A 26,699-nucleotide genomic window follows, 5' to 3' on the forward strand; every position below is an offset into this window, starting at 1 on the left:
CAGAAGGCCAGGAGCCCAGGCCTGATGGGATTAGACCCAAGGTCCCCTGTGTCCCTGGGCTGGCCACGTGTGCTTGTAGACATGCCTCTGCCTCGCTCAGCTCCACGCCTCCAGCCTCTGTGCCTGCACACCTCCGCTTGGCCATCCTGGAGCCGGAGAACAGAAGCAGCTCATCTGGGAAGGGGCAGAGTCTCCTCTGCCCAGGAGAAGAGACCCGTGTTGGGGACTCAGGGATCAGATGCATCTGGTGACAAGCACAGAGGCCTTTCTGGGCATGTCAAAAGCAATTCTAGGAGACAGCTTCCCAGGGTCCTGAACCCACCTACAGCACCGACCTCACTTCCAGACACTGGCCTGAGCCAATGGGGCCTGGGAAGGGCCAGCACTGTCATCCTCAGCTCTAACATCTACCTGGCCTGGGCATCAGGATACAGGGGTAGACAAGAGAGGAAAGGTCCCGACTTCCTGGAGCTCTTGTTCCGACAGGGAGACACACAAGAAACAGTCAATCAAAATGCACAGCACATCAGACAGCGCTTTCTGTTACAGAGCAAAGCAGAGCAGGGACCAAGGGAGGGAAGACTGCCTTAGACAGGTCGACTGCCCGGGACTTCAGCAAAGACCTGCGGGACACGAGGGGGAGTGCGGTTTGGGTGTCTGGGGAAGGAGCCCTTCAGGCAGAGGGGACAGCGAGAGCAAAGGCCCTGGAGCAGGAGCAGTGGCAAGAGCCAGGGCAAGTGAGGCGAAGGCAGGGGTGCCAGGCAGCAGGGTGAGCTGGGTGTGGCAGGACCCCGAGGACCACCTTGCCCTCATCCTCTTCTCTCCTGGCTTCGTGACTCTGCCTCCCCACCCACCTGGGGACTGAAGGACGGTTACTGTGTCTCCCCAAGCCTCAGTTTCCTTGTGTGTAAAGCAAGGTCACAATTTTTTAATCTTGCTTGGGCTGCCATAACAAAGTATGACAAGTGAGGGGGCTTAAACAACAGAAATTTATTCTCACAGTTCTGGAGGCTGGACGTCTGAGGGCAGGGTGTCACAGGGCCGTGCTCCCTCTGAGGGCTCCAGGGGAGGACGTGCCCCAACCTCTCTCCCAGCTTCTGGGGTTCCTTGGCGTGAGGCAGCCCAGCTCCAGTCTTCACAGGCGTCTGCCTGGGTGCCTGTCTGTCCCTGTGTCCACATTTCCCCCTTTTTATAAGGACACCACTCATATTGGATTAGGGCCACCCTAACGATCCCATTTTATTCTGATTACCTCTGGAAAGACCGTAACAAGATCACATTCTGAGGTACTGGGTGCTGGGGTCCAACATATCTTTTGGAGGGCACACAACTCAGCCCATAACAATAGAAACAAGTCTTGGGCTGCCCCTTCCTCAGGGGTTCCAAGCTGCCAGGGAGCCCAGGGCAGGCAGGGGCAGAGGGGACCGTGACAAGTGTGGGAAGCTTTTCCTGTGCAGGCCCGTCCCTGGGGCAGTGGCAAACATCTGAAAGGCTCTTCAGATGGCTTTGCACCCAGTCCAGCGGCACCCCACGAGGGCAGACCTGCCTGGCCAGGGCAGGTGCTGGTGTGGGGACCTGGTCCATTTCATGGTGCAGGGTGGCCTGCTGAAGCAGACAGAGGGTGTTGGCAGTGCCGGAGCTGGGAGCCTGGCTAGCCATGGCTCAGCTGGACACGTGGGTGGGGGGCACAGGCTGCGTCACACTGGGAGCCCCTTCATGCCTGGCTGTGGGGTGGTGAGCAGGAAGGGAGAAGTGACGGAGAGGCAGGTTGGGCCCAGTCAAGGTCCACAGCCCACCCGAGCTGTCACTGCACTGAGAAGGCCAAGTCGGGTCGGCCGCTGAGGCGGAGGGAAGCCTGAGTGTCAGCATTGGACACAGGACCCCCAAATGCCCAGCCCCAGCTGGGGACAGGAGCTCCAGGGTGCTTGCCCAAAACAAGGGCCCTGGGGTAGGACAGACTCCACCTGCTCTGTTACCTGAAGCCCAGCCCTTCCTGCCATCCCCCGGCCTCCACGGTCCAGCACGTGTGCACTGCTCCCCAGGGCTCCCACCTGCACCCGGATGAACTCCTGGCTTCCGGCACAGTGCTCAGGAGGCCATGAGCAAAAGGGAAAAGAGGAAGAGCCCTGCACCGGGGTCTGGGCCCCAGGAGCTCCTGGGGGCTCCCGCACGGCAGCTCTGGTCATCCTGTCACAGAGTCAAGGGCCTGGAATGCACTGGCTCACAACGGCCTCAAGAGTTTTATTATCAGCGTCTCACATTCAAGTACAGAGTCTTATGAAGTTTAACTCCCTAGGAGAAGGGAAATGGCAGGGGCAGCTGTGTCCCCTCCCTGAGATGGGCCTGCCCGGAACCCATGACCCCCCTGCACAGGTGGAGGCCTGAGAGCCTGCCGAGGCGGCCCAGTGCACATGGATGCCCCCTCACAGGATAGCTCCACACAGAGGACCCCCCAGCACCCACAGAACCACCGGACCCACCCAGCGGCCTGTGCCTGTGCTATGGAGGAGGTTTTCCTCATTCAAATGTGGCCCGTGTCCTCTCCAAGAGCAGGGCTGGTGGTCAGGAACTGGCTATGCCCAGAAGAGGAGGGGCCACTTTGAAACAGACATCCACTCTTGTTGTCGGGATCACAGCAAGACTCACTGGCCAGAAGCACGTGTGGGTGTTGAGAGGCACTGCTCTGTGTGTCTGGCTCGCACGGGGGGTGCATGCCTGGAGTGTGTGCGTGTCTGAGCACGTGTGCACACATCTACTGCCTGTAACGTGTGCGCGCGTGCATGATGGGTGTCACGTGTGCCTTGTGTGAGCTTCTGTGCGTGGGCAGGGGGAGGCACGGCACACCTGGGCCTGCCGCACACCTGGCCATGGGCCTCCGTCATTTCCGCTGGCACAAGGCTGGACCCCGAGCTTGACGTGGGGATGCAAACAGTTCACACACATCAGAGGGCTCTGGCCCCGGGGGACGCTGGCCGAGTCACAGGCAGTACCTGTGACAGGGCCTCCCGGGAGCCCCGGCCACACCCGGGTGGGGGTTAGCTCTGCAGCCTGAACTCGTGGGTGCTGGTCTCCCAGCAAGAGGGGTCTGTGCCCAGCATGCTTCGCTCTGTGAAGGTCACGTGCCCATCTGCATCCACAAGGATGACCGTGTTGGTTCTGAAAGAGAGCATGGGGCCTGTGTTCAGCCCGCTGCCCCTGGACCCCTGCACGCCAGTCAGAGCCCCAAATGGATCAGACCAGAGGTGCGAGGGGCCTTGCTGGGCACTGGCCTGGCTCGAGATGGGTCACAAAGAGCAGCAGCCTCAGTCTCGGTGAGCAGAGGGTCCCCTGTGAGGCATCAGGGCCCTGAGCTGCGGGCCCCACAGGCCCCTGCCCACAAGTCCTATCACCTCCCCTCTGAAACACCCCCAGGCCGCCCTGCCCACCCTCTGCAGCATGAGCCCTGATTGCCCACCACTCTCAGCAGGGTGGGCCCTGGGCTGACCAGGCACTTCCCCGCTCAGAACCCCCAGGGCTCCCAGCACCACCACCGGGGACTGCCCAGACATCTGCAGTGGCTTCTAGGCAGAGTGGAGGTGGGGAGGAGCTGGGGAAGGTGGGCTCCTCCAGGGACAGGAGGGCCCACCAGCGGCCCATCCGTCGTACCTGGTGCCGTAGTCCGGGCAGCGCACACACACAGCCGCATACTTGCTAAGTATGGGCTGCACGTACTCCCTGCCCTGGTCCTCGATGGCCGGGTCCGGCAGCTGCCTGAAGGACAGAGGAGGGGTCACCACTGGCCGCCCCCCACCTATCCCCACCAACGCTCAGCCGCAGCCCTGCAGCGCCTGGGGAGCCCTCCAGCCTCAGAGAGGGGCTAGGGGAACCACAAGGGTCGTTCCGGGCACTTTCCAGGTCAAGGCCTCGAACCTCCATCTAGCCTTTCACTCAGGGCTCCATTGTGGGGGCCAGGCCGCAGGACAGCGATTGCCGGCCAGTCCCTGTGCTGGGGCCACCAGGAGCTTCCCAGGGCCCAGGGCACGAGCTCATGGGCTCTGTCCAGTCAGAGCCGTGCGGGCCCTGTGGAAGGACAGTAGCCATCTCTCAGAGCCGGGGGGGCGGGTGTGTGTGTGTGTGGCACGGCACTCACGCCTCTTCGTTGTTGAGCACGTCCAGGAGCTGGGCGGCCAGGGCGTCCTTGGGGAGTGCCTGGCCTCGCTCCACGGCCTCCAGGAAGAGCCGCTTCCCGAAGCACAGCTTCCTCCAGGGCGTCTCCAGCAGCGCGTTGCTTAGCCCGTAGGTCCCTGCAGGAGGGGTTGGCTCGGCCAGCGTCGGAGGTGTCGGGGGCTGTGGCTGGAACTCCACCCACCCGCCCCTTCTCTACATGCGTCCAGTAACTCGCCAGGCCTCAGGGGTGGATGATCAGAATCAACAGCAGAGGAAGGTCCGTCCATAAGTTGGGGGAGTCCGACATGGGGGGTCCACCTGAGAAGGTCAAGGCTGGGAGCACCACAGCCTGAGGCCAGGAGGCGGCCCACCGGGGTCAGCCAGGGTCAGGGAGCCCACTGACCTTGGCAGGCCCGAGGCGTAGGCCAGGTCCTGGCTGGGGGCGCCGTAGGGTCTTAGAGCAAGTTTCTCAGGACAAGTTCTCAAGAAGAGGCCCAGCCTCAATGTGGAAAGGCCCCCAGAGCCTCTTCTCAAGAGGCAGCAGGGGCAGCCAACCTGGAGCCATGCGGCCTGAAAAGATGCACCAATGACAGAGAGCCACCACCCTCTGCTGCTACGGGACTCTGGGCCAAGTCTGACATGACTACTGCCACTTGGCACTGTGGGGCCCATAGTCACGCCGCCAGCCACGGCATCACCGCGCTGTATCCATCAGGCACCTGGCAGCCACATGCAAAGAACAGAGCAGGACCCCCACCGTGCACCACACACAAGAGTCCATTGAAAATGTCTCAAAGACCTGAACATGAGAGCTAAAACCAAATAGGGGAAAAGCTACACAACCTTAGATTAGGAAATGACTTCCTAGATGTGACACCAAAAGCATGAGCAACAACAAAAAAAATACATAAAATTGGACGTCATCAAAATTTAAAATGACGTACTTCAAAAGAGACCAACGAGAAAGGGGAAAATCCCACAGGATGGGAGAAAATATTTGCAAATCATGCAACTGATGAGAGACTTGTATTTAGAATATATAAAACAATTCTTACAATTCAACAACAAAAAGACAACCCAATTTAAAAACAAGCATAGGACTTGAATAGACATTTCTCCAAACAAGATACACAAATGGCCAACAAGCACATGAAAAGCTGCTCAACGTCATTAACCATCAGGGAAATGCAAATCAAGGCCACAGTGAGACCGCATCATACCCCAGAACAGCTGCGATCAAAAAGTCAGACAGTGACAAGTCTTGGCGAGGATGGGGAGAGACTGGAACCTCATAAGTTGCTGCTGGGAATATAAAATGGCACAGCTGCTTTGGAAAACAGTCTGGCAATTCCTCAAAAGGTTAAATGGTTACCTTATGATCTAGCAACTCCACTCCTAGGTCTACACACAAGAGAAATGAAAACGTTTCCACACAAAAACATATAACAAACATTCACAGCAGCATTTTCCACAATAGCCAAAAGGTGGAAACAACCAAGTGTCCTTCAGCGGATAATGGACAAACAAAAGGCAGAAAATCCACACGATGGAATATTATTCAGCCATAAAAAGGAATGGAGCCCTCACTCACGCTACAACATGGATGAACCTTGAAAGCATTACATAAAGGGAAAGAAACCAGACACAAAAGGCCACGTATTGTCTGCATCTGTTTATGTAAAATGTGCAGGACGGGCAAATCCACAGAGACAGAAAGGAGACTAGTGGTTTCTAGGGGCCGGCGGCAGTGCCAGTGGGTGTGGTTTCTTGGTGAGGTGATGAAAATGTTCTAGAGTTGGATTTTAGTGATGGTTGCACCACTTTGTAGATAGAGTAAAAACGACTGAAGGCACACTCTAATGAGTGAACTGTATGACATGCGGTTATATCTCAATGGAGCTGTTGTTTTTTTTTTAAGGGACATGGATCAGGCGCGGCAGGCTCAGGGATGAAATAGGATGGAGTTCAAAAGAATTCCTTCCAAGCAGCAATTTAGCAGAAAAGAAGCATCTCCAGTCACAGTTGAGGGCATCATGGGGTGGTTTCCAGATGCTTCCACAAAGGCCACAGAATTGCAGGGGGAGGTCTCTGCGTCCTTTTGTGCCTTTTAGCTTCCAATTCTCGCCAGACAGCCAGGGACTCGGTACAGGGGGAAGGCAACCTAACCTGTGGGCAGCCTCATGTGGACCAGGTGAGGCCATGGCCACTACTGGCCACAAGGTACACGAACGGCCGAAAAACAGCCCCAGGAGGGAAATCAGCAGGGACCCGGTCCCTGAAAGTACTGGGGTCCCCAAAAGAGCAGCCCCACCCTGTGCCACCCGCCAGAGCAGCCTCACCTGGCGCCAGGACAACAGGCTCACGCTCCCCCCGGTTTCCATAGTAGCAAATGACATCTCCCTTCTCTGTGCTGCGGACCGGAGGGGAGACAGTGTCAGACGGGAGCCACAGGGCGTCCCCAACCCTCGCCACCTGGCAAGCCCCACAGCCCGGGTCCCAGCACTCAGGTGGCACCATCCGTGCAGGCACCACTGTTGCTGAGCTATCTGCCCCCCACCCCGCCCAGCATCTCTCTGTGTGCCAACATGGGCCTGGCCACACCCCAACTGCCACTTCCCCACGTGGCCCCAGCCTCCTGCAGAGTCCCAGCAACCTGACTCCTGAATCTCACAGCCAGCGCAGGTACCCTGGACTCAAGGGCCTGCACCTCCCTGGGGGACCTGCTCCTCCCGCCTCTAGGACAGGCCCCTCTGCCCCTGCTCCTGCCCTACTCCCAGGCAGTCTGCCCCACCCCGGGGCGGAGAAAGCTCCCGGCCACCATGTCCTCTGGTGACAGGGCCCATGGGTGGCATGGACAGCGTCATTGCCCCAGGAGCCGTCCGCCGAGCCCCTTGCAGAAGCCGACGTGAGCCTCGTCACCCACTCTGCCCAGCACTCGGCAGCGCCCGACCACCATGGGGCCCGGGGTCTCTGTACCCAGCTGTGCCTGCACCGCCTTCTCCACCGGGGCACCTCTGCCACCAGACCACAGGGCAAGTGAGGTATGGCTCAAAAACGGGCTCCTCAGCCACAGACGCAGGGAGGAGATGAGTCGGAGGGGCCGGTCTGGCCCGGGTGCACCCCTGGCCCTACTCCAGCTCCCACAGCAGGAGCTGGCGGCCCTCACGCTGCCCCAGCTTGGCTCCCTGAGTCCCCAGGACAGTGGGTCTGGGAGGCGCTCGGCCCTCGGGACGCCCCCTGAGCCCACCAGGTGTAATGTCCCCAGAGAGGCTGCCACAGATGCCCCAGCTCCCACTGTCTGCCGAGCCTGCAACCCAGCCCTGTGCAGCGCCTGGGGGCTGCGTCCCCACCTGGTAGACCCACCTTAGGTCGGCCGCTATGAGGTTGAAGCCGTTGTACAGGTGGCCCTCTGCGGAGACCTTCTTCAGGTAGGACAAGCTATCCACGTCTGAGGTCAGAAACTGGGCCACGAGTTCACCTGCGTCAGGGGACACACGCCCATGGCTGGGGCGGTAGGACTGAGCCCCTCTCCCGGGGAGACTGATGGTCCCCCATGGGACGGCCACACCTCAGCAACCCGGCAGCCAAGGAGGAGGGCACCAAGAACTCTGATTTTGAAAATTTTTCCTGTTGTGCCCCAACATGGAAGTCCAGCACGAGGGGAAAAGTCTTCAGTGGGGACAGTATATGTCCACCAGACGGGCAGTGACAACACAGCAGTCCGGAGCCATGCCATGGCCACAAGTGGGAGCCATATGGCCAGGCCGAGGGTGGCTCCCGGCGTTGCCAGCCATGGGGCTTCAGGGCCCCTCTTTTCGCCACTCCTCCCGTCCCTCCAGGTGCCCAGGAAGCCCGCCCCCCCAACCCCGTACCTCGGCCCCGGGCGTCCCGGTCCAGCCGTGGCTGCAGGTAGTTGGTAAGTGCCGCCAGCTTGCCCCGCGTGTTGATGCCCAGCCACGTGCCGCCTTCCTTGCCTTCCTCCATGTCCAGCCCTGCGGCAACAACAGTGTCACCACCAGCCCAGCAGCCCTTATGGTGAAACGGGGACTGGAACTCCGCAGGCTGAGGCAGCCCCTGGGGACCATGGGTATGTGGGAGAGACCCTCGCCCGGGACAACACCTGATGCCCCTGGGAGCCCCCAGCCCCTGCACAACACATCCTGATGCCTGGGTGGGCATCAGGCTCGGGGCACAGCACCAGCTCCGTTGCAGAAATCACGCCAGGCCCCAGCCCCGCATCCTGATCAGGTGTAGGGACACCGGCTGTCCTCCCTAGGCAGGACCCAGCCCTCGGTGGGCCCTTCACTAGGAGCCCCGCAGGCTGCAACCCTCCATAACCGTGGGCCCCGCCACAGGGCAGCAAGGCCACTACAGCCCCAGGAGAGTGTCTTCCCAGGCCAGAGGGGCATTTCACTTGACAACTGGAATGAAAATAGCTAAGTCATTAACATATTATTATTATAACAGTAATAAGTTATAATAGTAGGAGAACTAAAAGCCGCAAAGATCTGAAAGAAGCAAAACTGTCCTTATTTGTACAAGATAGGATCGTATGTAAAGAAGATCCAAAAGGATCTACAAAAAAAACCTACTGGAATAAGTGAATACTTGGCAAGAACTGGGAAATGAAAATTCAATTAATCATTTACAACAGCACTGAAAGAGTTTTAAAACACTTAGGAAAACGTTACAGGAAAGATGTGTGTGCTGAGGGATGGACGTCAGGCCGACCTAGTTAAAGGAGGAGACTTGTTCCTTGCCCGGGAAGCTCACATGGTTAAGAGGACAGCTCTCCCAGAGTGTGGAGAAAAGGGAGCCTCCTACACTGTTGGTGGGAATGTAAATTGGTGCAGCCACCATGGAGAACAGTATGGAGGTTCCTGAAAAAACTAAAAATAGAGCTACCGTATGATCCTGCAATCCCACTCCTGGGTGTATACCCAGAGAAAACTAATTCGAAAAGATATACGCACCCCAATGTTCACAGCAGCACTATTCACAATGGCCACGACATAGAAACAACCTAAATGTCCACTGACAGATGAATGGATAAAGAAGATGTGGTACGTATATACAATGGAATATAAAAAAGGACAGCTATAAAAAAAGGACAAAATAATGTCATTTGCAGCAACATGGATGGAAATTATTGTACTAAGTAAAATAAGTCAGAAAGAGAAAGACAGGGCTTCCCTGGTGGCACAGCGGTTGAGAATCTGCCTGCCAATGCAGGGGACACGGGTTCGAGCCCTGGTCTGGGAAGATCCCACATGCTGCGGAGCAACTAGGCCCGTGAGCCACAACTACTGAGCCTGTGCGTCTGGAGCCTGTGCTCCGCAACAAGAGAGGCCGCGATAGTGAGAGGCCCGCGCACCGCGATGAAGAGTGGCCCCCGCTTGCCGCAACTAGAGAAAGCCCTCGCACAGAAACGAAGACCCAACACAGCCAAAATTAATAATAATAAATAAATAAATAAATAAATAAGCTCATTTAAAAACAACAACAACAACAAAAAACGTAGCACTTAAAAAAAAACTGTTTAAAAAAAAAAAAAGAGAAAAACAAATATAATATGATATCACCTGTATGTGTCATCTGATATATGACACAAATGAACATATCTATGAAACAGACTCATAGACATAGAGAACAGACTTGTGGATGCCAAGGGGGAGGGGGGGTGGGGGAGGGATGGAGTGGGAGTTTGGGATTAGCAGATACAAACTATTACATACAGGATAGATAAACAACAAGGTCCTACCGTACAGCACAGGGAACTATATTCAATATCCTATAATGAACCATAATGGAAAAGAATATACACATATGCATGTATAACTGAATCACTGTGCTGAACAGCAGAAATTAACACAACCTTGTAAATCAATTGTACTTCAATAAAAAAATAATAAAACAAAACAAAAAAAGGATGACAGTTCTCCCCAAATGACCAAGAGGATGACCATGATCCCAGTGAAGACCCCGTGGGCTGGTGTTTATAGAAATTCATAAGCTGGCCCTGAAGTTCAGGACGTCCACAGCAGTCCCAACAAGCAGCAAAGCCACAGGGCTCACCTCAGCTGGTTCCCAGACTTGCTCAGAGGCTGCAGCACCCGAGACATGTCAGTGGTACACAAGAGTCAACAACGGCCCCACACAGATGTGATCAACTGACTTTCAGCCAGTTTGCCATAGTCATGCACAGGCCAGATGAGGCCCACTGGTCAGTGCTGCAGGGACAGCTGGAGAGGTGGGCGTGGCTCAGTCCCTGCTTTGTACTGCACGCAAAGTTTAATTTGAGACAAATCACAGACCTAAGCATAAACCCAAATCAGGAGGCTTCCAGAAGCACACAGAGGAAAATATCTTTATGACCTCATGATAGGCAAAGACTTTGTGGGTAAGACACAAAAAGAACAAGTCACAAAACAGAAGATAAACAGCACTTCATTAAAATAAAATATTCTGCTCACCAAAGGACATCATGAAGAAAATGAGACAGTGACACAATTATCCAGCAAAGGATTCACATCCAGAGGACAGAGGCCTCTAACAAACCAACAACTAGAAAGTGAATGAAGCTTCCACATCTGGCCAAACAACAGAGTCCAGACAAGGAAGATACCACGGTGGAATTTCTGGAGATAAAAACTACAGTGTGTGAGATGAAAAATATGCAGAATGGGATTAAAAGCAGATTAGACACTAAAGAAAAAAAGGTTAGTGAACGTGAGTAAAGGATATGGCAATAGAAACCACCTAAAAAGGAGCAGGGACAACAGAGGGCTTTTAAGTGAACCGAGCATCACCGAAGGGCACGACCACTTCAGATAAACTGACACACGTGTGACTGTGGGGCTGAGGAGAGACAGCAGGAGACGGAGGACTTGAAGAAACAGAACCCAGAGGTTCCTGAACGCCTAACAAGTCCCCAGCAATGCTGACGCTGCTGCTACAATTCTGTGCACGCTGGGTGACGCCAGACAGAGGGAGGGGGTGGACCTTGGGGTCTCCCAGGCTTGAGCCGGGTGCAGTGGCCACGGGTCCACCCAGCACTGCGGTGCAGCAGGGCCACCCTCCCGCCTGGCAGGACCCGTATCAATGCGCCAGGGGCCGCCTCCAAACCACTGCAAAGGGTGAAGGACTTGAGTGGCTGGGGCTCCCCAGCGGGATGGGCACTGACCAGGGCAGGTAGTGTGGAGCCCAGGGGCCAGGACGACCAAGGGGCCCAGGCAGGCTCACCCTTCGTCTGAGCCTCCGTGTCCTCATCTACAAAGTGCCCCAGCAGTGCCTCCTGCCTCCCTCCCGAAGGATCAGCTCCTCGCCCTTCACCTCACCCGTCCTGAGCAGCCCCCACTTCAGCCTCCCATGCATGCCCTGCAGCAGTGACACACACGGCCTGCCCTCTCCCCACGACCCCTTTGTTCCGTCCTAGCCCAGGATGGTCCTGGCCATGCCCACAGGCTCCCCTCGGACCCCCTCCCGTGGCCCAGCAGGCCTGCCCCTGGACCTCTGGGGGAGCCATGGCCGGCCTGGCTGAAGACCCCACACACGACCGCTGTGCCCAGAGCTCAGGCAGCGGGGACCTCCCTGCCAGCCCCACCCCACACTCCCGAGCAAGCAGGTATCCAAGGTCTCCCGAGCAGCTTCTGGTGAGGCCAAGACCCAGCCTCACCCTCCTGCACTCCCACCCTCCTGCACTCCCACCCTGAGGGCCCCGCTCACAGCTCTCCCCACCTCCTTCCAGACCTCTGCTTTGGTCTCCCCACTCCCATCCTCCTCCCACGCAGCACCACTGCCCGACCCCAGTCCACACTGGAGGCCTTCGTGAATGCTCCGGACGAGCTTCTAGGCTCCGCAGGCAGAGAGGGTCCCTGGCCCAGCCGACACCTGTCTGCACGTCCTCCGAGTGGCCCCTGCCTGCTGGGATAGGAGCTGCTCCCTCCAAGGGGCCCGCGGAAGCCACCGGGAGGGCAGGCGGGGTGCGGTCACCTCCACTCCACCCCATGGGCTCCTCATCGGCTCCCCCAGCCCTGCCAGCCGGGCCTCTGCTCCCCAAACTCAGGCCACTCTCCCTGGGGCAAGGGGTGCCAGGTGTGTAACAGAATTACATGCACATACACATGCATGTACACACACATGCATGCACGCACAACCATGATGCTCTGAGGTGACCGGTCTGAACTCACGCCTCACACGAGACCAACCGCAGCGGATGGTGGATCCAAATACAACCCCCACCTTCCATCTGCTTCCCCCGGGGATCCAGGCACGTGAAGCTGAGTGGACGGTGCTGGGTGGACAGCGGGGACACTCACCGCTGAGGACCTCGTTGTTGTTCCCCCAGAAGTCCGCGGCCCTGGAAGGCCGGTGGTAGAACTCGTCCCTGTTGGCGGCCAGGATGAGCCTGAGGAGAGAGCACGGCTGAGGGTCTCGCGTGAATGTGGAAGAGTCACGTGTTTCCTCTCGTTACCAAGACAACGCACCTTGGTAGGCAGCAACGTGGGCAAGTCCCAGAGAGGACGGGTATCCGCTGGGAGGAGGAGACGGGTGGCTGCCGGCTCAGCCCTGCTCGCTCCGCCACCTGGAACAGGGCGCTGGGCGGGCGTGTCCTCCTGCCCTTCGGTCCCTTCCGTGAAGACACCCTGTAAGCCTCCCACCAGCGCTCAGGGACTCCGAGGGCTGCTCCATCCCGCACTTTGGGGTGTCTTTGGGAGGGAGCAAGTGAGGACTTCTCTGTGTTTCACTAGTGTTTTGTATTATGAATCAAACAAGTATTTCTTTGGCAATTAGGAAAGACGTCGATGTTTTCAGGGCCCTGGTTTTGAGGTAAGAAAACGAAGTTTTCGGTCAGCTTTGCCATTTAAAATAACTACGAACACAGACAGTGACTGAGTGGGCGGGGTCACCCCACAGGGTCCCGTAGACCCTGGGGTCTAAGAGTGGCCGCCGAAGGACCCTCCAAGCACCGCAGGCGGGCGCGGCACCTGGGGCCACAGTGGGTCTGAAACCAAGTTCGTTGAGTCAGGGGTTAGATCCTCAGAAGTCTTCAGAGGTACTGTTTGCATCGACTGATTGATTTCATGAATATTGGCTTGTGGTAAAATGTGAATTAACAAAGACACTCACAAAATTGAAGGCAAAACCAGTGCTGGCACCCCAGGGCCCTGGAAGTGTCTCACCTGTGCGCACGTGTCACCCCCCACCTGTGCCTCCCACGCCACCTCGGCCACAGGCGCTGGCACCGCCAGGGACCACCCTGGAAGCCTCACCACCCTCAGGATGCCCGTCTAGCCTGTGGCCTGGCTCTTCCTCCACACAGCTGGCTCTAGGGCTGCGCCGGGTCCAGGCGCAGGGGGCAGGGGGTTCACTGTCCCTGACACGAGCCGCAGCCGCTCACAGAAGGATCCTCTGCAGCTCCAGCTGCCAGGCCCTGACCCGGACCCCACCCCCTGCCTCTTGCCACGTCTGCCCTGTCCCCCTGGGACCCAGTCCGGGACCCATCCTGGCAGAAGCTTGCTAAGCAGCAGTCAGGAAAAGGACAGCGCAATGCCCCCCCTCCCCGGGTGGGGAGACTTGGCTGTGGGGCCTGGGCCCCACAGAGGGTGCGGTGGCTCCTGTGCCAGGATCAAGCGTCCTCCTTCAGGTGCCCAGCGCCCCTCACCTGCCCGCTCGCCTGACCCCTGCAGTCGCAGGGGACGGGAGGCTGAGCCCGAACCAGGCCGGTGCCGTGGCTTCTGGTTCCCATTCTTGTGAAGACTCCAGAAAGGAAAACTTAGGGAAAATAACAAAGCGAAAGAGCAGTGCCTCTGTCCTCTTACTCCAACTGCCCATTTGTAGACAAGAAGCGAGGTGTTTGCTAATCGCTAGGAGCCTGAAGCGCTGGGTTGCTTTCATCAGAGTTACTGTTTAGCCGAACTGCTGGTGGGCATGATGGTACCACGTGGAGGCTCCAAGCGAGAGGAAGCCCCTCACTCCTCACTTCCAAGTCCAACTGGGCACAGTCATGGAAAGGGTCTGTCATCATTTGAGGGGTGGGTCTGGGCACAGTCAGGGGAGGGATCTGCACACCGCCGGGGGGTGTTTGGCAGCAGTGACGGGTGCACAGGTCAGGGTCCAGTGAAGTGTCCAGTAGTGACAACCTCCATGGAAGCCACCCCAAAGGGCAACAGCTGGCCCAGCAGTCCCTCCAGGTAGAGCCAGTAAAAGCATCAGCCTGTGGGTCTAAATGATATTTTGACAAAGAGGGTGGTGACGTGACAGCCATGACAGCGCCATCCTGACGGGAGTATGCTGGTCTTCTATGCAGCCAAACATCTACACAAATGCGGCAGCTTAAAGCAACGCCCACCCATCATCTCAGCCAGGTGCTCAGCCCCGGGGTGACACAGGTGCTGGTCGGCGGGGTCTCCGCTGTTGCAGGGGTCAGTTCCTTGAAGCCATGTGACTGGGGCCCCTGGTCTCGCCTGCCGTGCGCCGAGGTCACTCGCCTCCTGGAGGCCGCCCTCAAGCTCTGGCCACGGGCCCCTCCAAGGGCAGCAGCTTACTCCCTGAGGAGGGGCTGGTCCCTCTGCGGGCCGCCCAGATGAGGTCAGGCCCACCCAGGACACCCCCATCCCATGAACTCCGGGTCCCCTGATTCGGGACTTTCATTGTGTCGGCAAAATATGGAGGTTCCAAGTGCTGGGCAACCTCAGGCATGGTGGGGGGTGCGGTGCAGAGGCCGGGACCCCCCAGGGGTGACCCCAGGAGGGTGCGGCACCTGTGGGTGGGCAGGTATGCAGCCTGGAAGGCAGGTCAAACCCAAGGGCGCCTGGGGGATCATGCTGGGCAGTGCCTGGGGGGACATGGCAGTGGGATATGATGCGGGGAGAGCTGCCACGTCTGGAAGGATGGGTGTCCCAATACGGAGGGCAGTGGGCTGGTGACATGGGGGTGGGGTGCAGACGAGGGGTCCATGACAGTCATGGCCCAGCCCAACATCAGGCCTGGAGCTGCTCTGCAGAGGCAGTTCACATGTACTCCCGGCTGCACTGGGCTGTCTCCCCTCCCTTCCCACACCCACGAGGGCACTTGTCTGAATAGCCCACAGGACACACGCTCTAAATCGGCTGCAGCCCAAGGAGGGGAGAGAGGCTTCAAGAGCCCCACAGGCACGGCAGAGCTGGCAGGGCTGGCCTCATCTTTCAGGAACTAATTCTAGGGAGGCCAGAAAACAGGTTCCCATGAGACTGGAAAGGACAAAGCCAGGAGCAGCACCACCCACAGCATCAGAGTGAGGATGTCCCACTCTGGCCTTCAGGGCAGAGGTGATCTGTTTAGATCAATGCTTACACACGGCAGGGATGGCCACAGACCCAGATGGAAGAGCCCTCTGCAATCAGCTGACCCTGGAGCATTACTGACACAGGGGTGACCTTAGCTCACAAACACAGATGAAAACAGGTGCGATGTCAAACGTGCCGGAGCAGGGGCCTGTGTGGGTCCCAGGCCCCGGACAGGCTTTGTGGGCAGTGGTGTCCAAGTGGACGGCGGCCCTGGGTCTGGGCCTTTCCGGCTGTGGGGAGAGGACCTAGTCTCAATGATGCATGACGACAAAGCGCCACAAAGACCCACTCCACCACCCAACATGAGGACACGGACCAACGCTGCAGGGAGCCTCTGGTACAGCCATCAGAAGACACACGAGGAAATCAACTTGGAGGTTCCGTGTGATCCAGGATTTTCTGATTCTGGGTACATACCCAAAAGGACTGAAAGGAGGGCTGGGACAGGTACTTGTACACTAATGTCCACAGCAGCCGAGAAGCGGGAACAGTACAGGTGTCCGCCGACAGGATGGACGCAGACACAAAACGTAGTCTATCCACACAAGGAACATTATTCAGCCTTAAGAAGGAAGGAAATCCTGACACGTTACAACGTGGATGAACCTTGAGGACACTATGTTGAGTGAAAAAAAGCCAGACACAAAAAGAAAACATATGATGCTACTTCCATGAGGGACTTAGAAGAGTCAAGGTCATAGAGACAAAAAGAAGGAGGGTGGGTGCCAGGGGCTGGGGAGGGGGATGGGGAGTCAGTGTTTGTTGGGCACAGAGTGTCAGTTTGGGAAGATGAGAACGTTCTGGTGACGGTTACATGACAGTGTGAATGTGCTTAATGCCGCTGAGCCCTGCGCTTAAAAATGGTAAATTTATGTCATGTATACTTAACCACAAACACACACACACACAAAGTACACTTCTTCTCCTGACATCACTGGGTGGGGGGCCGGCAGTGAACACAGTGATGGGCACTGGGGTGGGGGCAGAAGCTGCTGCACTGCCAGCCAGGGCAGCGACAGCTTAGGTGGGAGGGAGCCCAGGTGAGGACGGCCAGGCCTCCTGGCTCTGTGCCTGCCCCCCGCAACTCCAGGAGCTGGGGGCCCCTCCTTGGTCTCCGATGGGCCCAGGGTCGGCTCACCAGGCTCTCCTCACGGCCCTGCTGCAGTGTCCCTCCCACAGCAGCTCCACCCCCACTCCTCCCGTCCTAGTCCCACATCACACGTGAGAGCTGCCCACCCCGGAGCCGGAAGCCCCTCTCACCCTCCAACGCCATCAGGCTAGGACAACATTTGAGATCAATGCTGAGACCGAGTCCCAGCCCGGGAGCTGTCAGAGGCAGGTCCTGGCAGGACGCAGGCTCCCCCTCCCCGTCCCTTCCATTCCTTCTCACTCCCAGGAGAACAGGGGTGACCTCAGGGCTTGGCTGAATCCGTGAGTAAGAACCAAGGCAGCCATGGACTCGGTGGCCATCAGGCCGCGTGTCCTCACTTGTCAGGAGGAAGGAGTGCTACTCTCAGCGCGGGAGGCGACAGCGCCAGTGATCCACCTGTTGCCTCAGCCCCACTCCCGCCCTTCCTGGGGGCTCTGCAGTGGCTGCAGGTCCAGTTCTGTCAGCAGAGGGCGCTGGAGGGACGCTGCAGGGGGAGAGGCTTCTCTCCCAGGCTCTGGGTGCGGCTTCCCCAGCAACAAGCGCCCCAGACAGCGGCCAGCGCGAGTGGAGCAGGCAGACTTCCAGCAAGTGCCCAGAGAGCTCCCGGCTGCCCGGTGTGCCACGGCTGTGCCCCCAGCAAGGTCTGGGTCTCAGCCCAAGGATGGAAGACAGGCTCTGCCTCGGGCACCCCGATCCCACAACAGTTTATATTTCCACGAGTTAGACGTTCCCTGCTCGAATCACTGCTCCGGGATTCTGTCCCCTGGCTGGACCCTGACTCACACGGCATGCTCTGTTGGGGGCTGCTCAGGGCCAGCTCCCGGCCCCCAGCATGGCCCTGCTGCCCACTCAGCTGCAGGAAAGGGACACTAGGCACCCCTTGTTCCCCGTTCCCCAGCCTGGAATGAGTTACTTCAGCCACACATCAGGTAGCACGGAATCCCAGAAGCCAGTTGAAATGTTCCAGATCTTGAGATGATGTAAACTTCCTAGGCAGTCGCACTAGTGGCTCATCTGTGGTTGAGGGTCACATCCCAGCCTCATTCTCCGTGTGGATAAATGTTGGTGGATTCCCACCAGGGTGCTGGAGAATGGAGGGGCGCCGTCCAAAGCCGGGGGTCATGGGGAGGAGAGGAATCCGGACCGTGTGTGGCCCCTCACTGGCCTCGGCCTCCCGCCTCCTCCAGCTGGTCCCCCAGCTTCCCTGACCCGCCCCCCGCACTCTGCCCTCACCACCCAGACTGCTCACTGGCCACAGGCTCCAGCCCCACAAGCCAGGTGTCGCTCCCTATCACTCTGTTCTGTTGCAACCTGATCCCCAGTCAGAGGTGCAGGGCTGTGCTGGACCCACGTCACTCCCCCATCCTGCCCACATGGCCACCTTCAGCGGCTCAGTCTTAGCATCTCTGCACATCGACTCAGGGTCCCTGCCCACACTGAGTGGCCACTGTGGGAGAGGGCAGGACAGGGCCCAGGCAGCGTGTCCCAGGGCCTGGCCTCTGCCCCCGACCCCGCACATGGAGCCCAAACAGGCACTGAGGATGGCGTGTTCCCAAGGCCGAGCAGGATAGCAGACGCAGCACGAGGGGGTTACCTGTACGCATTTTTGGAAACGGGGCGAGGATCGAACTTAAAGAAGATGATGCACATGGGTCCCCAAGGGGTGGCTTGGCTCACACGGGGTAACGAGGTCTGTGGGAGAAGGAAAAATGAGTTGAGTAAATGGCAGACGACAGAACTGCCTCCCAAACCTGCAAAACTCCCTTGCCCAAACGGAGTGGGCTCACGACGCCCAGACCCTCGCTGGACGAGGAGACCGCGTGTCGGATGCCCTGACACTCATCCATCTCTGTAAACACGCTCCTGGGCACTGGCCAGATACTCCCCTGACGCCTGTGACCTCGTTGGCCCTGGATTGTTGGCAATTGCTTCTGGTTCTGGGGTCTGAAACGGAACCCTTCCCACCTTGGGATTCACAGGAGGATGTTCCCACCACACCGACCCTGGCTTCAAAGCCATGCCAGCATCGCATGGTGGGTGGGCGGGCGTGGTGGCTCTGGCCACCGTGCAAAGAGAAGCCAAGGATGGGCCGGAGCCCAAGGCCAGCACCACAGACACAACCGTGGCTCAGAGCCACGCGGTAGCTGCCCAGCACACGAGGCCTTCGGGCGTCCCACCCTCCTCTCACTCGTGCTCACTGGTCTGGCTGGCGCGGGTGGCAGGGGCAGGGTTCACCCCACTATTTTCCCTGTCGGCCCCCACAGGCCCTGGAGGGACCCCCAGGATTCAGCCCTGTGTTCCTCCAGGCACAGATGTGGTGACAGCCTCAGAGGACCAACTTTTGTGGCTGTGCAGCTGAGGTGCTGCTGCGGTGACGAGCACCATCTGCAGCAGCCCGGGGCGCTAGGGGATGTGCGCCATGTGAGATGGGCTGCCAGCCGCTGCCCCCCCCCCCACCCCGGGATGCTGGGCCACATGCAGTGCTGACGCAGAAGGGCCCTGTGCAGAAGGGTTCCCCAAGGTGATGGGAACAGGCTGGGTTCCCGCCAGGGCGGCCTGGCAGTGTCCACTGGTGGCCATCATCCCAGGAGTGCCTGATGATCCCAGTACTGGTAGGCAGACTGTTGGGACCGACCTCCCTGGTAAAACCAATTCCAAACGCTTGAAAGAAGGTGAAAAATCTTAAAAGCAACCAAGAGCTGACAAGGTCATGCAGGATTTAGCCAACATCTCAGAGAACACAGGAACCCAGAGAGGAAAGACAGCAGAGTACAGCAGCAGTTCCTGCCCCAGGGCAGTGGCCCATGGGGCAAACCAGGCTCTGGTGGCCTCAGGGATGAGGGAGACAGAAGACACAGCCCAGGACTGCCCCAGGACAGGGAGCTAGGGTTGGGGGGGTGTATCCACAGCCACACCAGGGCCGCAGGGAAGGCGCACAGAAGTGGGGGTGGTCCCTGAGAAGCTCCATGTGCAGGGCCACACCGGGGGTCCAGGGACTTGGTCTGATGGGTGCTTGCACTGGCAGTGCCCCTGGGCACCAGGCAAACCAAAGTTTTCCTCTTCATCCCAGACTTCCGAGAAGTCTCACAAATAATTTCAAGAACAAAAAGCAGTACAATAGAAAGAACCACATAAAACAAAGCACCACAGCAAGAACCAGCAGTAGTCCCCACACGTCCCATAAACCAGCCACTGAATGCAGGAGAAAGGAGCTCAGGAATATCTGCAGGGAAAGGACATGATAAAGAGTAAATGGGGTGTCCACCCCAGCACCAGAAAGACCCTTTAGAAACAGCAGCCCCAGTAAGTACGACTTAAAACTTGGCAGAGAATGTTCATCACCCAGAATGCAGTGCAGGGTGATGGGAAGCACGCTGGGCATCACAGGGCCTCGTCATCCCACCTGTCCCGTGCAGCTGGCGGGGCTCCCAGCACCTGCCTCGTGACCAGAGTCCAGCACAGAAGACACAGGTCCCCCACCCTGAGGGGGCTGGTCTCTCCCAGACACAAGGATGCTCCAGGCAAGGTTGGCCTGTGTCATCTGTGGCAACCAGGCTGGCCGAGGTCAATGGGAGAAGCCCTGCTGAGATCCCACCACCCCCGGCCCCGCCAGGACAAAGGGCTGCGTCACCAGGAACACACTACTCTGGGCCGTCAAAGGAGGCCAGCATGCCTGCCATCCCCCCACGCCCAGCCCAGGCTGCATGACCAGCCCTGGGCGAGGTCGCCGGCCACCGCTGCTCACAGGCCAGATGCAGAGCCCCCCAATTCGGCTGCAGCACCCCACCACCCTAGCTGGCCCAGGTGGGTGGCAGACAAGCCCTCCAGAAGGTGGTGGCAAGAAGGGCTCCGTGGTCAGAGGAAGGCTGCCGAGAGGTCTCCGGGCAGCCTGCTGCCAGTGGTGTGGGCGCGGAACCCAGGGCTGCGGCCTCATTGAAGAGTGAAGACGCGGTCATTGGGAGGGAAGGACCAGAGGAAAGCCAGCCCCTGGGGAAGAGACCATCAGGAACTGCCTTTCTCTCCAATCCCTCACCCCCCACTCGAGCCAGGCCCGCTGCCAACTGGCCCATCCCCTTCCCGCTTCACTCCCACCACCCCCAGCACCCTCCTTCGCAGGTCCTGTGGGTGCAGGGCCCTTCTTCCATCCTGCCCCAACCCAGGCCGAGCTCCAACACCCTCTTCGGGGCCTGGCGAGTCCTCCCTGACACCCCTGCTGACTTTCGGGGCTCCCAGAGCAAGCCCTGGACACACCACTGCCGTCCCACCACTGCACTGCAGCGGGGCACTGACTGGGGCATCCTGCCCGGGGCGCTCCGCTGCTGGGAAATGCTCCCCTCCGCTCCTAAGGCTTCCAAGGCCACGGAGTGGGAAGGTGAGGCGAGGGAGCAGTTCAACAGGTCTCAGTGCTCCAGGTAAACTCAGGGCTCCTCCTCACCAGGTGACACCTAAGCCTGTCAGGAGGAAGTCACCCTGAAGAGCACCTGGGCTGGCAAGTGCCGAGGGAGGGGGGGCGACCGGGGCAGAAGCACGCCGGCTTTCTCACGCCATCCCCGCCCCGCCCACCTCCACCTGGAGCCTGGGGTGTCCACACGCCCATGTCAGAGCTCTGTGGCTGCTGGGGCCGCCATGAGGGCCAGGTGGCCAGAGGCAGAGGCAGAGGCAGAGCCAGAGGTGGGCAGGAAGGTCCCGGGGCCTGACGAGGAGCCTCACCCACAGGCCTCAGAGACCACAGGGTGGACGCCGCCTGGAGGTGGGCAAAGCCTGCGGCTTCAAGCGATACAGGAAGCCGTGCCGGCCCAACGGGTGTGGAGGCCGCTAAGGTGACGTGCACACCCCGCCAGGTGTGTGGATGGCAGTCGGATGCCACACGCCTGCCCTCTGCAGGTGAGGGGGCTCCCTCCCTCCCCCTCCCTCCCCCTTGCTTGGCCCCATGGCAAGCAGGATGGCAGTGGGGGACCCAGGCCAGGAGAGCAGGGCCCCCACCCGATGGGGCAGGTGACACACTGACCTGGAGGAGGCCGGGCCCCAGTGCCACGGGGCAGGGGAGGGACAGCTGGGGACCCCTTTCCCAGGTCGGGCACATCCTGGGCAGGCTCCTCTCTCACCGAGAGTTCAGGTGGTGCCAGAGGCCACATGAGGGCTCTGGGGGATGGGGGTGCCTGCTGGCTGCACTCGGGGTGATAGTGTGGGCACACGTGGGGTCTCCTGACCCCAGTACATGCTCTCAGGATGCCCCGGGCACTAGACCTGCCCATCTGCACCCTCTGGCACACGAATGAGCTGCTCCAGCCACGTCACGGAAATGCTCGGCAGCCAGCGTGCTCCTGAGCATCCCTGCTGACCCTCCCCAGGTGCGAGCAGCCCCCAGGAAAGCTCACAGTGGGGCAGCCGGCTCCGTCCTGGCCACAGTCCTGGAATCACTGTGCCCATGTGTATCTCGCTGGGGGGCTGCCTTACAACTGCCTCGCATACAGGGGTGCAGCCAGGCCTCAGACGGGCCCCCACGGAAGGAAGACCCCAGACGGTGGCCTGGGCTGAGGGGAAGCCTCATGGGCAGCAGTCTGAGGGGCCCTCCTGGGACCGGAGCATGCAGGCTGTGAGATGGCCGAACATCCTGACAAGTGCCCAGGGTGCCCACGTGGCGTGGCAGTGGGTCTCTGGGCCTGGTGGCAGAGAGAAGCCATATTTGTCACCACTAGGGTTGGGGGGCATGTCGTTTTGTGCTCACTGCAAGGCCCCAAAGGAAGGCCCCCGCCCATGGCTCCACGTACTCCACAGATGTATGCTCCATCACATGCACAGGACCCCGCCACCCTGTCTTCTTGCCACCTGGCCATGCGGTTCGCCCACGCCCGGGGTAGCGGCGTCCCCCACCTGCCTGCTGCTGCCCGGGGCATGTGCGCCTTCTGTCCCCTCCTGCCATCCAGCTTCCACCCATACAGAGCAACACAGCCGGGCCCGGTGCGCACGTTCTGCAAACAGGCTGAGGACCTTCCCAACAGGTGTCGTCCTGTCTCCCAGGCAGACACCCGGGAGGCAGAATCACTGGGCAGGGGGTGGCGCTCTTAGATGAGCACCCCCGGCCGACTCCCTCCAATGTCTGGCACAGGGGCGTCCAGCACGAGGGGACCCACCACTGCTCCCCCCACCCTCACCGCAGTGGCAGGAGATGCGCAGGTGGTCTGCTGGCATCCCCCAGCAGCCACTGGCACATCGTGCCAGGATCCAGGGCCTCTGTCCCACAGTGCGGTGGCAGCGGGGTGGGGTGGCCCATCCCTTTGCCTGTGCTGCCTCCGTCGGAACCCATATGTCCTTCCACAGCAAGTCCCCCCACTTGTACTGCATGGTTCTCGCCCTTCTCATCTCAAAGCAAGAGCCCCTTTCTCTTGATTTCCGTGCGTGGTTGCGTTTGGGCTTTGTTCTAGGATGTATCCAGGGTCTGCCTATGTGGGAGGTATGAGCCACGGACCCCCATGCTTCCCAGCAGACGGGCATGCTGTCTGCCACCACCTGGGTCATGCCCTGGACACCCCACCACTCGGCCCCTCGGCCCCTGAGCTTCAGCACATGCTGTGGTATCTGGAAGGTGAGTCTCCCTCTTGGCTTTTCACAGAAGCTTCTAAAACTCCAACTGATCAGGGCACACCAGGCACTGTGGGGTACCCGTGTCCATGAAGTGACACAGACGAGGAAGTCCACAGCCCGGAGCTGGAAGCCAGGCTGTCTGTCCATAGCGGTGTCCACCCGCCTGAGCAGCGTGGGGCACAGCGGGACCCCCACCCATGAGAGCATACCACTCGGTGCTTGCACGAGGCAAGGAAGAAGCAAGACTCATGCGTGGGTACAGAAGTCAGGGCAGGCCACCTGGCCAGGGGACAATGGAGACCCGCAGGGAGACGTTTGGGTGCTAGTGACGGTGTCCACACCCTGATCTGGATGGCGGCTGCATGCTGGGCTCACTCTGCACCATCCCTGGAGCTGGACGCTGCACACTTCCGGTAGGGAAAACAGGATCATCCACCTGGAAAGCTGCCCATGAGGAGAACATGGACAGACCCTGCCCTCCTTCCCCGCTGGCTCTGAGTTGCTACTCTGGGTAGGGGGGCACTGAGGGGTGAGGCAGGAAGAGCAATTCTCAGGAGACCGGACAAGGCGGATCCAGCCCCAGCTCAGAGCTCCTCAGAACAGGATGGAGCGGCCAGGCTGCCCTGAGTTCTGCACAAGGACCCACACACTCAGGTGACCACCGGGTGGGGTGGGGGCCTGTGCCCTCGGGGAGCACTTCCCTCTGTCAGACAGAGGGGAGCACGCTGGCCAGAGGCAGCGAGGAATGCGGGGACACATGCGAGCAAGCAGGAACGAGGGGGCCTGGGCCAGTGGGACAGTGAGGCCCCGGGTCCCAGCAATCAGTCTCCTCTGGCTGTTGCTTAGGGCTCTGGGCAGGGGGTGATGGAGCCCTAGAGTCGGTGGCTCCACTCCTTACGCCCAGCACCGCACACATGTGGAGGAACGTGGTCAAGGCTAGCCAGCCTGTCCATCTGGCCTTGAGCAGAGGAGCTGGGCACCCCACCCACCCTGCACAGGGCGGAACTGGACGGCAGGAGCTGCTCTTTACAAGTGACGTGTGACGTCCCCCCAGGCTGCCAGCAGAGGAGGTAAAATACATGGGAACACATTGTCGCTGTTCCGGAGCCTTCGCTGAGAAAGCCCTGCCATCCTAATCATTCCAAGCAGCCCGCCGCCCCCACCCCGCCAAACACTGTGCCCTCCTCCCTGCCCACGGCCTAGAACTCCATAATCTACACTCTGTCATCTGGCTGATAAGTAGCATTTCACCATGACACATTTTCTATGGCGACACTCTTTCCTGAGATCTTCAAGATGTCTTAGGAGCACTAATTCAGCCTCAAACCAAGTATCATTGTCCCTTCAAGGTTCAAAAGGGCAACACAAATGAGGGATACAGTGAGCCACGGTGAGCTCTGGATGCTCCGCACCCCGGCCCCTCCTGGCAGGAACACAGCTTCCCCACAAGGCGGGGGCCAGCCCGGCCTCATGGTGGCCCCTATAGCTCACATGGTTAATAGGGGAGGAAGGGGGCATTCCCACCAGCCCCTCGAAAGAGGGTGGAAGTAAATACTTATAGTAGGCATGGTCCTGAAGACCCAGCAGAGCCGCCCTGAGTACCAGCCGACACCACGAGATGGGGGCTGGCCTCTTTACTTTTAAGTGTGTATCCATTATTTCTGCAACCTAAAAAAAAAGTTGAGAGGGAAAAAAAAAAGGCTTCATCGATACCCTGAAAAGGGAACTCAGTGGTCCAGGGGTGTCCTCATTCTCTCAGAGCCCATCACCAAACCCCGAAGTCCAGACCAACAAACTGTCCTCAACACCGGCTGACATGTTGCCAAAGGATGGACCCAGTCCTCACACATCTGGGGTGTCAGTGACGAGCGTGGCCCTATTTGTAGCAGCCCGCCTACCTCCCTGCCCTGGGCTACTGACATCCTCAGAAGCAGCAGCATCCACGGACAGGCGAGTGGGACCGGGAGGCGCCTTCTAGAGCAGCAGCCAGCACAGGAATAAGTCCCCACAACACCACATGTAACTACACCCAGGGTAAACATGATCAAAGTGACAGCCCAGAAATGAAAAAACAAAGAAAGCATGAGGCAGTAATACGGCTCAGGGGCTGGGCAGCGGGGCAGAGCTGACGGCTAGTGGTCTGGGCTGAGGGGCCTGCATTCTGCAGACACACCAGTAACACACAGCCACAGGACTGCAGGACATATGCTTTTGAAGTGAATGGTCAGGGGTCCAAGGGGGTGGGAGCACCAGGGCAACATGCTCCGCCCACTGGGAGCCCTGGGAACCTGGAGAGGGGGGAACAGAAGCTCTGCTGTGTCCACCTGCCAACACAGCCACCCTCCTGCAGCCCCACCCCACACGAAAGGTCACCCGACGCAGGAAGGTTCTTGGGAGAGGGGCTCAGGAGGAGAGGCCAACCCTGGCTCTTACTGACCTTGGGAACACCATTGGCCCTTGGCCTGAGTTTTCTTCGCTGTGAACGGTGTCGGGCCAACAAACACTTGCTGTGAAAGGCTGCCCAGAAGACTAAGGAACAAGCAGCAAAAAGCAATTCCCAAGAGCTACCAGCTGCAGGCGCCCCTTACAGCACCATTACTGCACAGCTGCCGCATGGAAACAGCAACAGCAAAACATCAGTGGGCAAGTCCGCAGCAGGATGGCAGGGCAGGCCTGGCTGACCATGTGACATCCCCAGTGGAGGACAGACGGGGGCTTGAGCCTCAGGGACCGGTCCAAGGCCAGAAGGCCCAAGCCAAATCTGTGGCCCAGAGGTGAGCGTGGTAGCTGCTGGGCGGGAAGGCGTCTTAAAGCCCAGAGGCTACAAGGCCTTGCCCAGCGTGCAGCCCTGCCCAGTCTCCTCCCCTGACGCCCTGGGGGGAAGGTCTGAGTATTGAGCCACCCCAGGAAGACCGTGTCCAGACGCACAGATGACCTGGCACTTGCTGCCTCCCCGGAGAGACATCAGCTGTCACCCACAGCAGGGCGCAGGGAGGGAGCAGCGTGACTCAGGGCTCTGGGGCCGACAGCCGCGTAGCCCACCCACCCTCGCCCCGCGATGACCGCGCAGCTCCCGGTCGGCCAGTCTGCCCCACCGAGGGACACCGGCCCTGCCTGCGGGGCCCACGCCCCACCCAGGCGGAGACACTGGAAACGCCTTCCAGGAATGGGAGGGACGCTCCTTCGGCCGGGGTCGGCTTGGTCTCCCCGGACCGGCCGCTGGATTTGCATTCACCGCCTCGAGAAGGGGAAACTGAGGCAGGGCGGGCTGTACGGCCGCTTCCGACTCCGCGCCCCACTTCCCGAGACCCGCTTCCCGACTCCGAGCCCCGAGCACCGCGGGGAGCGCAGCCGGCCACCCGCCGCCGGCCACCCGCCTCCCGCAGTCCACCGCGTACTCACCACCTCCGCCACCGCCGCCGACTTCCGGGTGCTGCGCCCGCGCGCCGCCGCCACCGCCCAGGCCCCGCCCCCCACCGCCTGCGCGCTCG

General features: G+C 59.5%; 1 protein-coding gene across 6 annotated transcripts; it reads right to left on the reverse strand.

The window, feature by feature from the left end:
* Positions 1–2,221: 2,221 nt before the first annotated feature.
* TANGO2 (transport and golgi organization 2 homolog) lies at positions 2,222–26,691 on the reverse strand. 6 transcript variants are annotated; one of them, XM_082417012.1, is made up of 10 exons: positions 26,611–26,691; positions 18,218–18,315; positions 12,465–12,553; positions 8,019–8,138; positions 7,510–7,624; positions 6,486–6,556; positions 5,367–5,445; positions 4,130–4,283; positions 3,646–3,750; positions 2,222–3,156 (listed from the first exon to the last, which is right to left on the reverse strand). In XM_082417012.1, exons 2-9 carry the CDS (start codon positions 18,271–18,273, stop codon positions 3,691–3,693), a joined length of 744 nt encoding a protein of 247 aa, XP_082273138.1. In that variant the 5' UTR covers positions 18,274–18,315; positions 26,611–26,691; the 3' UTR covers positions 2,222–3,156; positions 3,646–3,690. The 6 variants fall into 6 exon arrangements, with proteins under 6 accessions (XP_082273138.1, XP_082273137.1, XP_082273141.1 ...); XM_082417011.1 differs by having other exon boundaries at positions 5,367–5,448; XM_082417015.1 differs by lacking the exon at positions 5,367–5,445 and having other exon boundaries at positions 26,611–26,685.
* Between the last annotated feature and the right edge of the window lie 8 nt (positions 26,692–26,699).

This window comes from Balaenoptera physalus (genome assembly GCF_965194825.1).
Source record: "Balaenoptera physalus genome assembly, chromosome: 12".
NCBI classification, from domain to species: Eukaryota; Metazoa; Chordata; class Mammalia; order Artiodactyla; family Balaenopteridae; genus Balaenoptera; species Balaenoptera physalus.